The sequence below is a fragment of the Phalangium opilio genome, unplaced genomic scaffold, assembly GCF_054372755.1.
Source record: "Phalangium opilio isolate 3A_F unplaced genomic scaffold, DU_Popi_V2 ptg000003l_1, whole genome shotgun sequence".
Classification (NCBI taxonomy): domain Eukaryota; kingdom Metazoa; phylum Arthropoda; class Arachnida; order Opiliones; family Phalangiidae; genus Phalangium; species Phalangium opilio.
Genome location: NW_028324145.1, coordinates 6,875,597 through 6,889,921, shown reverse-complemented (window position 1 = coordinate 6,889,921; position 14,325 = coordinate 6,875,597). Strand labels below are relative to the sequence as shown.

Genomic DNA, 14,325 nt, shown 5'->3' with positions numbered 1-14,325 from the left:
TCTCAGCCAGAAGGCGTGCAGAAAGAGGAGTTCATCACTTTCGCCGTTGACCCAGCCAACACGGAAAAGAGGAAAAGAAGGAATGTTGTTAATGAGAAATACGAAGCCAGATTCGATAACGAAAACAAGAAACAACTTTCAATCGTCAAACTTACTCCGGAAGTCGAATTTGTTGTTCCTGGAACCGAATACGCTGTCGTTGAAGCCTACGGTACGGATGTAGTATCATAGCTGTGAAAATTAATAATAATAATAATTTTATTTTCAGGTGACAAATTCGGTCCTTCGATTGAAACCAGTCTAAACAACCCCGATAAATTTTTAATTCTTCCTCAGGGTTGTGGGGAGCAAACTATGATATACATGGGACCCACGGTATACACTTTCCATTATTTGAAAGCCACTGGAAAAGTCAATTCTGTTCAAGAAGAAAACGCCTACAAGTTTATTCGCGGAGGTAAGCTATCTAAAATATCAAGTATTAGACTAATATTTAAAGTTTAACGCTTTCAGGATACCAGCGAGAACTAACTTACCGAAAGCCCGATGGTTCCTACGCCGCTTGGCTTCATAGACCATCCAGTACGTGGTAAGTTAACTTTAGTCTCAATCTATAGATTTGCGAAGTCCGTTTATGAGCTAATTTCTGCCTAAGGTTGACCGCTTTCGTCGCCCGAGTGTTTTGCCAAGCGGAAAAGTACGTCTTCATCGACGAAAATGTGGTCTGTAGCGCTCTGAATTGGTTGGTGACTAAACAGAAACCGGACGGAACCTTCGTTGAAAGTTCCCCCGTTATTCACCAGGAAATGAGGGGTGGAGTTAATGGCGACATTACTCTTACAGCTTTCTCCTTAATATCATTCCTGAAATGTAATTGTAAAAATGCGGTAAGTATAGTTGTAAAATTCAGTAGCAAGGTCTCGATACATCTTCTTCACACATTTTCGGTGTCCCCTTAGAAATTACAAGGTCCCAAAGAAAGAGCGGCGAACTACTTACGCGCCAAAGTGCCGGTAATCAACGATCATTACCGAATGGCCTTGACGGCTTATGCCTTGGCTCTTTTCGATTCTGAATCTGCTATTGAAGCCAATGAAAAACTTTTACAAATGGTGTCGTTCGATCCAGGTACGTGATGACCGAATAATACGACGTTTATCCGCTGTACTTGAAATTTTTAATTACTCAGCTTCGAACACGCGCTACTGGGGAGATGGGAAATCAGCCATTTCGGTAGAAGCGACCAGCTACGCTTTACTGACTCAGTTATTGTACAAGGACTTGGAGAAATCGACTTCCATTGTCAATTGGTTGAATTCCAAGAGAGGAAGTGGCGGTGGATTCAAGTCCACTCAAGACACAGTTGTCGCTATTGAAGCTTTGGCCGAGTACGCCATATTTTCTAGGGAACCCGATATATCCCTCGTCATGAACATTACCACAAACTCTGACCCTAATTTCAAACACACATGGCGTTTTGAACCCGATAACGCCAGAGTTAAACGGCAAGTCGAGGTGAGTTCACAGTTAATTCTTTGGTTCAACGAGCAGATTCATTCCATTTCCGACTTCCATTTAGCTGTCCAAAGTTAAAGGAAGTTTGATTATTGACGCGGAAGGGACAGGCTCTGGTGTTTTCGGTGTACGACTGAGGTACAATATTGCCAATTCTCCAGACGCCATTTGCAAGGTACAAGTATTTGAATTATTTTTATTGCTTTTATTGAACTTGGTCTAAAAACATATAGTTTGACGTTAACGTCACTGTCAGCGAAGCTGTCAATCAGATTAAAAAGGATAAGAAGCCGAAAGCCGTTCTTGATTTCGACTTCAATGGTGTTCCCCCTAAATTAGTCAAGGATCTCGGCATTGTCGAGAAAAATGGTACATTTTGCTATGGTGTACCGTGCTTTCCAGTAAATACTAAGAGTATGTACTAATTTTAGTAAGTCAAGCTTTGGGAAGGTCAGCCGCCGACCGTCCTCAAGTCTTTGGCAGTCGCCAGAACAACCGGTTTGCTAAACCTCTAAGCAATGATGACTTGGGTTTTGATTATGAATTGAGAGACGACCAATTGGACGAACCACCAAAAGTAGTTTGGAAAAGAGATTTGAATGGTAAGAATCGGTTATTATTTAAGTAATTCTTTTTATCAGAATAGTAACGTCAACAATACACTTAATATACTTGTAGTTGTCATAAATCCGCCAGTAGAACGCGCACTTGGTGTTCCCAAGTCGAGCCTATTGCTTCTCAACTTAACTATTTGTACCAGGTATAATTATCACTGTCGCGTCCATATTAGATTCCCTCAACGTCGGCATACCTTTACAGGTATTTAGGTGAAGGAGTCACCAACATGGCCATAATTGACGTTGGAATGCTAACTGGCTACAAACCAATCCAGGACGACTTGAAGAACTTGGTGCGCGATAATTCGCAAACCATTGACAGGTTCGAAATAAATGGACGAAACTTGATCTTCTATCTTGAAAAGGTGCGTAAAATTAACTTGCCCTTGTCTGTAATCGGGAATTTGATGAACATTCGCCTTTCAGATAAATTCGAACGCCACAATCTGTTTCTCATTCCGAATTCAACGAGAATTCGTGGCTAGCAACTTGGAGTCCGGATTAGTTCGAGTTTACGATTATTACGAACCAAGTTGGTTTATTTACTATAATTATGTTTTAAATGAAATTAATTGTTCTAATTACATATACTTCTAATTATCGTAGACCAAGCTTGTAGCCAGTTTTACCGCTCCCAAACTACGGGACCAGTTTTGGGTAAAGTCTGTTTCGACGAGAAAAGCCCCGATGGGAAAGATGTTGTCAATAAAGTTTGCAAATGCGCAGAAGGTATGAAATCACTGGTCATTCACGAAAAGAAGTAATCACAGTAAATTTTTTGTTTAAGGCGGTTGTCCACCCGAGAAACCGTTTAAGGAAGTATTCGAGGCTAAAAGTATACAAGCTTCTAGGATATTATTGGCTGACTGGGCTTGCAATGAAAGGGATTACTGTAAGTTATTTTCTACTGGGTAAGTTAAACGAATGATTTAAACAATGGCCCTTTTTAGTTTGGAAGGTAAAAGTGCTTTCCATCGATGAGAAAATGTCAGGGTACACTCACTATAAAATGCATGTGGTCAAGGTTTTGAAAGAAGGTCAGTTTAATGTTAAGGATTATAAAATTGAACACAAAATAACGCTTTAATAACAGGACGCGAAAAGAAGGAAGAGGTTGAAGATGACGAAAGGGAATTCCTTGCCCGAGGTAATTGTCCCGCTTCAGTTTTGAGCGTCAACACAATTTACTACATTATGGGACGCGATTCGGAACCCATTGAAGTCGACGGAGAACCAAAGTAAGCTATAAGAATAACCCCAATTTACAGTGATTCATACTGACGAGGTAATTATGACGCAGATACAAGTACTTCATTGATAAAACAACCTTAATTCGAGCTTGGATCGACGTAAACGTCAGGGGAAATAGAAAAATTAGTAGAATTGAGAAAAAACGACAAAACGACGTCTTCAGCAACATTGAGCGAAAGTTCGAGAAGCAAGAAGCGTGCAGGGATTAGTTTCGCGTCGTGCAAACGTAAAATGTTTAAGAAATCTCGCCGCCAGGATATATGGTGAAAAAAATACTAATAAGATTTAATTTTAAATTCAGTGTTACGGGATATTTTACCCCGGTTTTATTTCATTTTTCATAAATAACACATGTTAAGCCTTTTTCTTCCAACTTTGGTTGGTTTCTGTCTGTTATTTTTGTACCAAGCAGCTCCGACGTAGCCGGCAATCCCCAGTCCAATTCCCACAAATATTAATGCAAATGAGTCCCCGGTGAACTTTCCAGCACAAACGAATAAATTGTTAAATAGTTAATAGTCTTTCTGGAAATTGGTCGGTTTCAGGTTGCTTATCGGAAGATAAGAGTCCAACTGATGAATACCGAGGTTCTGGACGTCGGATCAGTGCGGTCCTTTAAAATTTCTCTCTACAGAAAGTATTTTCCGGACACTAGTGCAAGTAAGTCCGACCTACTTAAATAGTACGAACAGGTTTGCGCCTCGACTAAATCCGCCCCTTCATCTTGATCGGACAAAGTATCGCGATCGCATCGGCTCGTTGACAGACTTTTCGTGTCCGGTCAGTAATTTACAGACCTACAATTACTTCCGGCATCAATGCAAAGTAACTCGCATTCTTCGAAGGTGACCCCTTTTTCTGATAACGTTTTCGCCTCGATTAAAACGAATCTACCGCGAACTCCGTACTGTATTTAGCTAATGACGAACAAAACATTAACTTAAGCAGTTAATGTTAATTTAGCGTAATGGTTGATAACTTGCCGACGTAATTGGTGCAAATCAGAAGAACACTTGATTTACGTGATGTATTCGTATACTTGCAAGTTGCCCTCTTCCACAATTTTTGGGCACAGATTTCGTGATCTGAAATACCTTCCAATAATGTTAGATGATCGTCAAGAACAAATCCACTTGAACAAAAATGCGGACAAAGTTATAATAGTTTTTCTTGATTATCTGTTAAGGGCAGACCACGAAATACTTCTCATATCTGATGGACGGTCGTTCTAAAAACATTCCCTTGACTGCGATAATATTGTAATTGTATTTAACCTGCAAGAAAGATGAATTTCAGAAAGAGTCTAAACACTCGATTAATAATGAACATCTTTACTTTTTTCACTTTAATTTTCGAGAGATTCACTTTGGCCGATTCCGTGACTTTCAAGGGGCGATTCTTTGAAATTTGATTTCAACTGTTCTTCATATATCACTGTTACCTATAAATATCAGTGTTGATAATAGCCACAGCATAAAATGATTTTATTTAACCCAGTTGTACTCGCATTTTAAACGCATTTTTCTGTTTGTTCCACATACGGTTCAATTTCGATTTCAAGTCGAAACATTTTTAAGACATTTTGACCCAAGAGCCACCGTTTACAACCAGAACCATGAATTTGTCGACGCTTAGATTCAATTATTGCAATGATAGAAAAAACCCAGAAGCGTATGTACATAAGTTTATAGGTTCCATAAGTTTTTCGCTCGTTACCGAGAGCTTGTCTTGAAGTGACGTAGCTGAAACGTCATAGATTCTCGTAAAGCGACGCCTGGTCAGGCGTTGTCAAAGTCTTAGTACAGACTAAATAGGAAGATGGACTGCGAAATTAACTGCGTGTAGTCAATTCTCACGTCGTTCACGAACTATCTCCCAGTAAGTCTCTAGCAGTAGGAAGTACTTATAGAACGTATCTTATAAACTTAAGGTTTTCTAATGTCTCGTACTATTGCGAGATCAATTATCACTTCCTCTTTAAGAAACCATATCAACCTGGGATATACGTTTCAACGCTAATCAGATCTCACTCTTCTTGGAAAGAGAAACAGGGAACTAACGAAATATATTGCGAAAGTTTGCATAATCTTATTAGGTTTTTAGTGTATTTACTTAAACGGGAGAAGTCCACTTTACACGATATCAAATTTCAAGATGAAATTGAAGATATTAAAATTTCCCCTCTTTGAGATAGAGCTATTCCATTTAGAGTTACACCGTGAAAGCACTGGGACCGTCGAAAAGTTCTTAGGACCCAAAAATATAACTATAGCTGGAATTTGCGTCGATTTTCGCCCCAAATTATCCTCTCTTCGCAGGCAAGAGATGGTCAACCCTGTAAAATGTTCATGGACTTTGGTTGGTGTCTTGGTCGTTCTCTTAGAACTGACCGACCGAGTTCAGTCGCAGTAAGTACTTGAATTATATTCCAAGTCCAATAATCTTAATTAAACTTGTTAATACTTGAGATAGAAACGAGGGAATGTTGAACAAATAATTAAGTTTGAGATTCCCTATTTACTTAGAAGGCGTTCCAGAACAACTCGAGAGGCTCGATGCCACACTACTGGTGCAGTTTTTTCGCGTAATGGAAGTTATTTCAGACCCTCTTGCCTTATTGTAGAGTTTCTTTCATTTCTCTCCAAACAAAGTGTTACTTCGTGATAACCGTTGAGTTTTCATCTATGTCACTCCACGAATACCTCTCGTTAACCAATTCAAAATAGTTTGTCCCTATTGAAAACCAAAGACGGCTTTTACTTCTATCCTTTTTTTACAATGAGCGGTCAGCCTTCCTCTTTTTTCAGAACTTTACCACCGGGGTCGAATCGACAACGAATAAGTTCTGTTCGGAATTTATTATTATTAACTCTTTGTAATAGGAATCACTGCATGGACACATACACGACCTTGAAGTCGCGAACGACCGTTGTCTCTACTTGCAATAACGCTCTTTATCATATCCAGTGTTGAATTACAAGACTTCTTCGGGGCTATTCAGTTACTGATATCCAAACTACAAAATAAAAAAAATAGAGTTGATGCGATTGCTTAGATAAATTTAATTTGCGACGAATGGTTCCTTGTTGATAACGTTACGAGATCTTTTCAAAAGGTCAATAATTTTTGTAGGCATGCATTTGTGGTGGCACCAAACACTTTTCGATTGGGTGTAGAGGAGACCATCGCAGTCTACTCTCACTCAGGAACTCAATATGTGACCGTTAGCTTAGTCGATTACCCTGGAAAGAAGAACACCTTCTTCACTCGGAGTATAAGGGTTGTCAATGGTTTGTTATTAGCGACATGTTTCTTTTATGAGGCAAATGTTCTGACTTTAAAATTCCCCTGTCCAGATGCACCCCAGACTCTCACTGTAACGGTCAAACCCGAACACATCCCAGATTTGAACATAACGGGACCTTTGGACCACCATTATGTGTATTTGATGGTCAATTCCGGTGGAAAGTTGAAAGAATCCAGAGTTTTGGTCACCCTTCACTCTGGTTACTTGTTTATACAAACTGATAGGCCCATTTACACACCAAAACAAGAAGGTTGATAACCACAAACGTCAAATAAAGTAATTAGGCTTAAAAGCTTAATCTTTATTCAATTTCAGTTAAAATAAGATTGATTAGACTTAATGAGGATATGTTGGTGGATATGGAGCCATTCACTCTTCAAATCCGGGTACGCGTTTAAGTACTTTATTAAACAAGTTCGATTTAAAGACTTCACAATCGCATTTTAGAATCCACAAGGAACCATCGTGGACTCGAAGCCCAGTAAGGATCTAGAGTCTTCGCACGGAATGTACAATTACTCTTTCAAAATCCCCGGATATTCTTTATTGGGTGAATGGTCAGTCATAGTTCTTTACGGACTTAAGGTCAAACTCAACACGACAGTCAAGTTCGAAATACATGAATATGGTACGAATGTCTCATAGCGTACATGGTTAATTCTATCTAACATGATCTGCACAGTTTCACCGAAGTTCCAAGTGGAAGTCGAGGGTCCTGATGTCATATTCAACGATACTGAATCGTTCGAAGTTTCAGCCTCGGCTAAATACGTTTGCGGTAAAAATGTCGAAGGAGATGTCGTTTTCAAACTAAGGGTGAAATTGGAATCTGGACATACTGTAGATTTCGGAACAATTGGTCCAAAAAAAGTGAAGTGTATTTTTGGTTACTCTGATTTGTCATGAATGTATTTATAAGTTTTCAAATCTCGTAGCTCTTCGAAGGTATAGCTACTGGCCTCGTCAATGCTTCGGAGATTAGAACAAACAAGAAGATTGGTTGGTTTCCCAGTATCAGTGGAGCTAGACTCTTGGTCGAAGCCAGCGTTTACGAATTTTCTTCGGGAGCGAAAGAGATTGGAACGTCGGACGAAACCATCTTCTCCCCAACCCCATATATCATAAGTTTCCAGAAGTCTTTGTCCGATTTTAGACCTGGGATCGATACGGTTGTTCAAGTAAGTCATTAAGACAGGAACCGCAATTATTGCATATTCTCTAAAACCGATAATACCGCTAGACACAAATTACCCATGTTCATGGCAAACCTGCCAATAACGTTGAAGTTAAAATCACGGTATTTGACCATAACAATAACATGGTACCGGTTAGAGAGTCAAGCGCTCGATCAAACGAAGATGGTTTGGTCGCTTTCGTTGTAGGGACTGAAATTTCTCATAAGTTCTTGAAAGTGACAGTAAGTCTGAACTTGAAAGTTCCTGGTCACGGCATTACTAAACCTAAATATTGTTAAAATAACTTTAAGGTTGAAACAGTCAAAGATGTTAAGCATCCTTCCAAGGGAACAATCATTCTATATCCTTTTAATTCTCCAATTAATGGCGCTTACGTTGGCATAAGTAAAGCTAATAGACTAATGTACAAGGTATGCAATTACATAGTACTTCCAGTTGTTTCAAGAAAGAGGGCCACAATAATGAATTTATTCTAAATATGTTAAAATACCTATTTTGTGCGTGAAAAAGTACGTACATAACGTTTCCGTACAATTTCAAACTATAGGCGTGTCAAAAAAGTTTATTTTCATGTCTGCAAAAGAAAATGAGGTCATTTTCTTCCTACTTTATGAAATTTGGTCAAGAAACGTTTTGTATCTCAAAAACATTTTCGTTTTGTTTGTATTTTTTTGAGGAATGCTCTTGACGTGTTGTATTTATAGGTTGGAGACACGTTTACTCGCTCTATCTACACGCATCCTTCAAGCATGACCCAGCCTGTTTCCTACTTGGTCGTGTCTAAGGGCAAAATATTAACTTCAGGTAGCATCTTACGTAAAAGTATCCAGAGAACTTTTAGTTTCAAAGTGACTGTCGATATGATTCCCAGTGCCCGTGTCCTGATCTTCGCTGTTTACGATAAACATCTCTTCACAGATTCTTTTAAGTTTACGGTCGAGAAACTGTGCCATCCAAACAGTTTGGTAATGAACAACAATAAGACTGAAGTTGCGAAGTAAAGATTAAGGAATGGATTTTTGTTTATAGATTACTTTGGATGCGGAAAGCCATGTCAAACCGGGACAATTTGTTCATTTGAAAATAAAAGGGAAGCCTGGCACGATGGTGGGAATACTGGCCGTGGACACCGCCGTTTACGCTTTAAGGAACAAGTATAAACTGACAGGAGATAAGGTAAGGCTTAAGTTAATTTTTCATCTTTCGTTTTATTGAACGTTTGTCATCGTAGATGTTTGACGAAATGGAGAAACACGATCTTGGATGCGGTCCAGGTGGAGGCTTGGACTCTGCCGCTGTCCTGACCAACACTGGCGTAATAATCATCGCCGATACCGTGACTTTGACCACCGAAAGGAAAAGTAATAATTATTATTAGTTAATGCTAACAAATGAAATTAATAATTATCTCAACCAGGTTGTCTTGAAAGGAAGTTGAAGAAAAGAGAAATCAGCGAAAAAATAAGTTAATAAATGTTGTTACCCTCTTGTTTTTACAATCTAAGATTGATGTATTGGTATTTTTAGCTCGTGAACATGGGCAAGGGAATGAAAAGTGCTGCAAGTTGGGAAAGTTACCAGATAAGCACAAAAGGTGGGTCGAAACAGTGGGACAGCTCAAAAAGCTGTGTTGATAGACGTCGATTAATTGCAGAACGTGTGAAGTAAGAGCTGAAATTATCCGTCGATTTGAAGAGTCTGATTTCGAAGACAAGGAAAGTTGCGCCAGCATCTACCTCAAGTGCTGCGAAGCTATTCAGGCCGAACCTACAGCTGGTCAGAATTGGGTTCTCGATTGCATCTCATCTTAACACTAAACCGTTTCTATAAATACTCCTGGCCTTTCTTTGTTTCAGGACTTCACACTCGTCGTTTTAGACGATCGAACAACGAGCCCGAAGCCGATAGGGTGGATTTTCCCGATGAGAAAGAGCTAGAAGTTCTCGAACGTGGCACTGCTCAGAGGAAAGATTTCAGAGAGACTTGGTTTTGGGGCAGTGGTGTTATCGGGCCCAACGGCATCATGGAACTAAGTAGGTGGCTTCCAGACAGTATCACAACCTGGGTTGTACAAGCAATTGGACTTTCGAATGCCGGGGGTGGCATGTGTGTTGCCGATCCTAAGAAGATCGAGGCTTTCCAGGATGTGTTTATAGACGCCAAGATGCCGTATAACGTCGTTAAGAATGAGCAGATTGAGATTCCCGTGACTATTTTCAATTATGGGCGTAAAAGATTAAAGGTATGGGCCTTTTGTTTTTAAAATTGCTAATCAGTAAGGAAATGGTCCTTATCTCTGTAGATGTTAGTATACACGTACGGAGTAGAAGGTCTTTGTTCCGATGCTGAACCAGGTCAAACGGGAGCCCGTAAAAAAATCTACGTCAACTCCAATAGCGCCGAGACAGTTGCCTTTCAAATGATCCCACTCGTCGCACAAGATTTCTCTATTACGTTTTCAGCCATGTCAAGCGGAGGATCTGATACGGTTCTTAAGACGCTGAGTGTAATTGTAAGTCAGTTAAATTAATTTTCTAGTAATAAGAGGTAACTTATTGTAATCTCGTTTCTTTCAGCCAGAAGGCGTGCAGAAAGAGGAGTTCATCACCTTCGCCGTTGACCCGGCCAACATTGAAGGGAGGAAAAGAAGGAATATTGTTAATGAGAAATACGAAGTCAGATTCGATTTCGAAAACAAGAAACAACTTTCAATTGTCAAACTGACTCCGGAAGTCGAATTTGTTGTTCCTGGAACCGAATACGCCGTCATTGAAGCCTACGGTACGGATGTAGTATCATAGCTGTGAAAATTATTAAAATTTATTTTATTTTCAGCTGACAAATTCGGTCCTTTGATTGAAACCATTCTGAACGACCCCGATAGATTTTTATACCTGCCTCGGGGAAATGGCGAAACCGTTATTATGCGCATGGGACCCTTAGTATACGCTTTCCATTACTTGAAAGCCACTGGAAAACTCAACTCTACTCAAGAGGAAAAAGCTTACAAATTTCTTCGCTATGGTAAACTATTGAAAATCGCAAACGTTTCATCAAACTTTAAAACAAAACCCTTTTAGGATACCGAAACGAATTAACTTACCGAAAACCCGATGGTTCGTTCGCCATTTTTAGTGATAAACCATCCAGCACGTGGTAAGTTAACTAAGTCTCAATCGTGGCTTTGCTAAGTCCGTTTGTGTGCTAATTTTTGCTAAAGGTTGACAGCTTTCGTCGCCCGAGTGTTTTGTCAGGCGAAAAAGTTCATCTATATCGACGAAAATGTGATCTGCAGCGCTTTGAATTGGTTGGTGACTAAACAGAAACCGGACGGAACCTTCGTGGAAAGTTCCGCCGTTGGTTATCTGGAATTGAGAAATGGAATTGATGAGGACATTAGCCTGACAGCTTTCTCTCTAATATCTTTCCTAAAATGCAATTGTCACAATTCGGTAGGTACTTAGTAATTTTTAAAATACCTTCTTCACGCACTGTCGGTGTTCGCGTAGAAATTTCAAGGCCTCAAAGAAAAAGCTGCCAACTACTTACGCGTCAAAGTACCGGTAATCAACGATCTTTACCCATTGGCCCTGACGGCTTATGCCTTGGCGCTTTACGATTCCGAATCCGCTATAAAAGTCAATGAAGAACTTCTACGAATGTCGTCGTTTGATCCAGGTACGCGAAGACCTTATACTACAACGTTTTTTCGCAGTACTTGAACGTCTGTTATTACTCAGCTTCGAACATACGCTACTGGGGAGATGGAAAATCAAAACTTTCGGTAGAAGCGACCAGCTACGCCTTACTGACACAGTTATTGTACAAAGACATTGAGAAATCGACTTCCATAGTCAATTGGTTGAACTCTGCCGTAGGATCTCACGATGGATTCATGTCCTCACAAGTCTTCGTTGTCGCTATTGTAGCTCTGGCTGAATACGCCATTTTGTCAAGGGAAACCGAAATGTTCCTTGTCATGAACATTACCACAGACTATGAACCTAATTTCAAACACACATGGCGCTTTGAACCCGATAACGCCAGAGTTAAAAGACAAGTCGCGGTGAGTTCATAGTTAATCCTTTGGTTCAACGAGCAGATTCATTCCATTTCCGACTTCCATTTAGCTGTCCAAAGTTAAAGGAAATTTGATTATTGACGCGGAAGGGACGGGCTCTGGTGTTTTTGGTGTACGACTGAAGTACAATATTGCCAATTCACCAGACGCCATTTGCAAGGTACAAGTATTTGAAATACCTTTTTTGCTTTTATTGAACTCTGTCTAAAAACATATAGTTTGACGTTATCGTCACTGTCAGCGAAGTTGTCTATCAGATCAAAAAGGATAAGAAGCCGAAAGCCGTTCTTGATTTCAACTTCGATAGTGTTCCCCCTAAATTAGTGAAGGATCTCGGCATTGTCGAGAATAATGGTACATTTTGCTATGGTGCCACGTGCTTTCGAGTAAATACTAAGAGTATGTACTGTTCTTAGCGACCCAGCCTTTGGGAATGTCATCCTCCAACCGTCCTCGCGTCATTGGCAATCGCCAAAGTAACCCGCTCTCTAAACCGCTGAGTAGTGACGACTTGGGTATTGATTATGACTTTGAAGACGAACTATTAGAGGATGCGCCGAAAATCCTTCGAAAAAGAGATCTGAATGGCAAGTAGCAGTTACAATTTAAGTATTTTTTTTTCTCATTACAGTAACTACAACAATAAGCTTACAACACTTACAGGTGTTCCTAAATCGAATCTATTGCTTCGATTTGCTAAACCTCTGAGCAATGATGACTTGGGTTTTGATTATGATTTGAGAGACGACCTATTGGACGAACCACCAAAAGTAGTTTGGAAAAGAGATCTGAATGGTAAGAATCGACTATTATTTGAGTAATATTTTTATCAGAATTTAGCAACGTCAACAATATACTTAATATACTTGCAGTTGTCATAAATCCGCCAGTAGAACGCGCACTTGGTGTTCCCAAGTCGAGCCTATTGCTTCTCAACTTAACTATTTGTACCAGGTATAATTATCACTGTCGTGTTCATATTAGATTCCCTCAACGTCGGCATACCTTTACAGGTATTTAGGTGAAGGAGTCACCAACATGGCCATAATTGACGTTGGAATGCTAACTGGCTACAAACCAATCCAGGACGACTTGAAGAACTTGGTGCGCGATAATTCGCAAACCATTGACAGGTTCGAAATAAATGGACGACACTTGATCTTCTATCTTGAAAATGTGCGTATTACTAACTTGCCCTTTGGTCTGTAATTGGGAATTTGATGAACATTCGCCTTTCAGATAAATTCGAACGCCACAATGTGTTTCTCATTTCGAATTCAACGAGAATTCGTGGCTAGCAACTTGGAGTCCGGATTAGTCCGAGTTTACGATTATTACGAACCAAGTTGGTTTATTTAATATAATCATGTTTTAAATGAAATTAATTGTTCTAATTACATTATACTTCTAATTATCATAGACCAAGCTTGTAGCCAGTTTTACCACTCAGAAACTACGGGACCGGTTTTGGGTAAAGTTTGTTTCGACGAAAAGAGTCCCGATGGGAAGGATGTCGTCAATAAAGTTTGCAAATGCGCAAAAGGTATGATATCACTGGTCATTCACGAAAAGAAGTAATCACAGTAAATTTTTTGTTTAAGGCGGTTGTCCACCCGAGAAACCGTTTAAGGAAGTATTCGAGGTTAAAAGTATACAAGCTGCTAGGATATTATTGGCTGACTGGGCTTGCAATGAAAGGGATTACTGTAAGATTTTTTTTCTACTGGGTTAGCTAAATGAATGATTTAAACAATGGCCCTTTTTCTAGTTTGGAAGGTTAAAGTGCTGTCGATCGATGAGAAAATGTCGGGATACATTTACTATAAAATGCAAGTGGTCAAGGTATTGAGAGAAGGTCAGTTTAAGGTTAAGGACTATAAAGTTGGGCTCAAAAATTTAACTAGACCTTTATTAAAAGGACGTGAAATGAAAGACGAGATTGAAGGTAAGGAAAGGGAATTCCTTGCCAGAGGTGATTGCCCCGCTTCAGTTTTGAGCGTGAACACAATTTACTACATCATGGGACGCGATTCGGAACCCATTGAAGTCGACGGACAACCTAAGTAAGCCACAATAATGACCCTAATTCACAATGATCCATACTGACGAGATAACTATGACGCAGGTACAAGTACTTCATTGATAAAACAACCTTAATTCGAGCTTGGATCGACGTTAACGTCAGGGGAAATAGAAAAATTAGTAGAATTGAGAAAAAATGGCAAAACGACGTCTTCAGCAACATTGAGCGAAAGTTCGAGAAGCAAGAAGCGTGCAGGGATTAGTTTCGCATCGTGCAAACGTAAAAATTTTAAGAAATCTCATCACCAGGATGTATGGAGAAAGAATACTAACTAG

The 14,325-nt window shown here is 39.7% G+C and overlaps 2 protein-coding genes and 1 long non-coding RNA gene across 6 annotated transcripts in view; 2 read left to right on the top strand and 1 right to left on the bottom strand.

The window, feature by feature from the left end:
* Positions 1-3,899, top strand: part of LOC149717412 (venom factor-like) — a 24,015-nt gene extending 20,116 nt beyond the window's left edge. The window contains exons 19-35 of the mRNA XM_089838798.1: positions 7-211; positions 269-457; positions 514-589; positions 656-887; positions 960-1,128; positions 1,190-1,515; positions 1,580-1,690; positions 1,749-1,884; positions 1,947-2,117; positions 2,194-2,275; positions 2,335-2,497; positions 2,559-2,664; positions 2,739-2,861; positions 2,920-3,024; positions 3,083-3,169; positions 3,226-3,370; positions 3,433-3,899. Coding sequence (XP_089694924.1) covers positions 7-211; positions 269-457; positions 514-589; positions 656-887; positions 960-1,128; positions 1,190-1,515; positions 1,580-1,690; positions 1,749-1,884; positions 1,947-2,117; positions 2,194-2,275; positions 2,335-2,497; positions 2,559-2,664; positions 2,739-2,861; positions 2,920-3,024; positions 3,083-3,169; positions 3,226-3,370; positions 3,433-3,592 — 2,586 coding nt within the window. The 3' untranslated portion in view covers positions 3,593-3,899. The remainder of the gene's footprint in view (positions 1-6; positions 212-268; positions 458-513; positions 590-655; positions 888-959; positions 1,129-1,189; positions 1,516-1,579; positions 1,691-1,748; positions 1,885-1,946; positions 2,118-2,193; positions 2,276-2,334; positions 2,498-2,558; positions 2,665-2,738; positions 2,862-2,919; positions 3,025-3,082; positions 3,170-3,225; positions 3,371-3,432) is intronic.
* The window catches only part of LOC149717410 (venom factor-like), a 22,391-nt gene extending 8,066 nt beyond the window's left edge, over positions 1-14,325 (top strand). Inside the window, exons 1-36 of one of the 4 annotated variants that reach the window (XM_089838795.1) lie at positions 5,538-5,791; positions 6,516-6,673; positions 6,740-6,940; positions 7,006-7,076; positions 7,138-7,318; positions 7,373-7,468; positions 7,535-7,560; positions 7,626-7,868; positions 7,931-8,107; positions 8,177-8,296; positions 8,591-8,851; positions 8,916-9,062; positions 9,118-9,247; positions 9,304-9,351; positions 9,414-9,480; positions 9,541-9,662; positions 9,743-10,128; positions 10,189-10,398; positions 10,463-10,667; positions 10,722-10,910; positions 10,967-11,042; positions 11,107-11,338; positions 11,396-11,564; positions 11,627-11,952; positions 12,017-12,127; positions 12,186-12,321; positions 12,384-12,554; positions 12,631-12,762; positions 12,840-12,921; positions 12,981-13,143; positions 13,207-13,312; positions 13,388-13,510; positions 13,569-13,673; positions 13,736-13,822; positions 13,886-14,030; positions 14,093-14,325. In XM_089838795.1, coding sequence (XP_089694921.1) covers positions 5,538-5,791; positions 6,516-6,673; positions 6,740-6,940; positions 7,006-7,076; positions 7,138-7,318; positions 7,373-7,468; positions 7,535-7,560; positions 7,626-7,868; positions 7,931-8,107; positions 8,177-8,296; positions 8,591-8,851; positions 8,916-9,062; positions 9,118-9,247; positions 9,304-9,351; positions 9,414-9,480; positions 9,541-9,662; positions 9,743-10,128; positions 10,189-10,398; positions 10,463-10,667; positions 10,722-10,910; positions 10,967-11,042; positions 11,107-11,338; positions 11,396-11,564; positions 11,627-11,952; positions 12,017-12,127; positions 12,186-12,321; positions 12,384-12,554; positions 12,631-12,762; positions 12,840-12,921; positions 12,981-13,143; positions 13,207-13,312; positions 13,388-13,510; positions 13,569-13,673; positions 13,736-13,822; positions 13,886-14,030; positions 14,093-14,252 — 5,616 coding nt within the window. In that variant the 3' untranslated portion in view covers positions 14,253-14,325. Of the gene's footprint in view, positions 1-5,537; positions 5,792-6,515; positions 6,674-6,739; positions 6,941-7,005; positions 7,077-7,137; positions 7,319-7,372; positions 7,561-7,625; positions 7,869-7,930; positions 8,108-8,176; positions 8,297-8,590; positions 8,852-8,915; positions 9,063-9,117; positions 9,248-9,303; positions 9,352-9,413; positions 9,481-9,540; positions 9,663-9,742; positions 10,129-10,188; positions 10,399-10,462; positions 10,668-10,721; positions 10,911-10,966; positions 11,043-11,106; positions 11,339-11,395; positions 11,565-11,626; positions 11,953-12,016; positions 12,128-12,185; positions 12,322-12,383; positions 12,555-12,630; positions 12,763-12,839; positions 12,922-12,980; positions 13,144-13,206; positions 13,313-13,387; positions 13,511-13,568; positions 13,674-13,735; positions 13,823-13,885; positions 14,031-14,092 lie in introns of those variants that run through there. The other 3 variants (XM_089838796.1, XM_089838794.1, XM_089838797.1) reach the window with 3 other exon arrangements.
* LOC149717411 (uncharacterized) lies at positions 4,021-6,522 on the bottom strand. The gene is made up of 3 exons (XR_016366768.1): positions 6,199-6,522; positions 4,719-6,116; positions 4,021-4,657 (listed from the first exon to the last, which is right to left on the bottom strand). It is a non-coding gene; the product is annotated as an uncharacterized LOC149717411 (long non-coding RNA).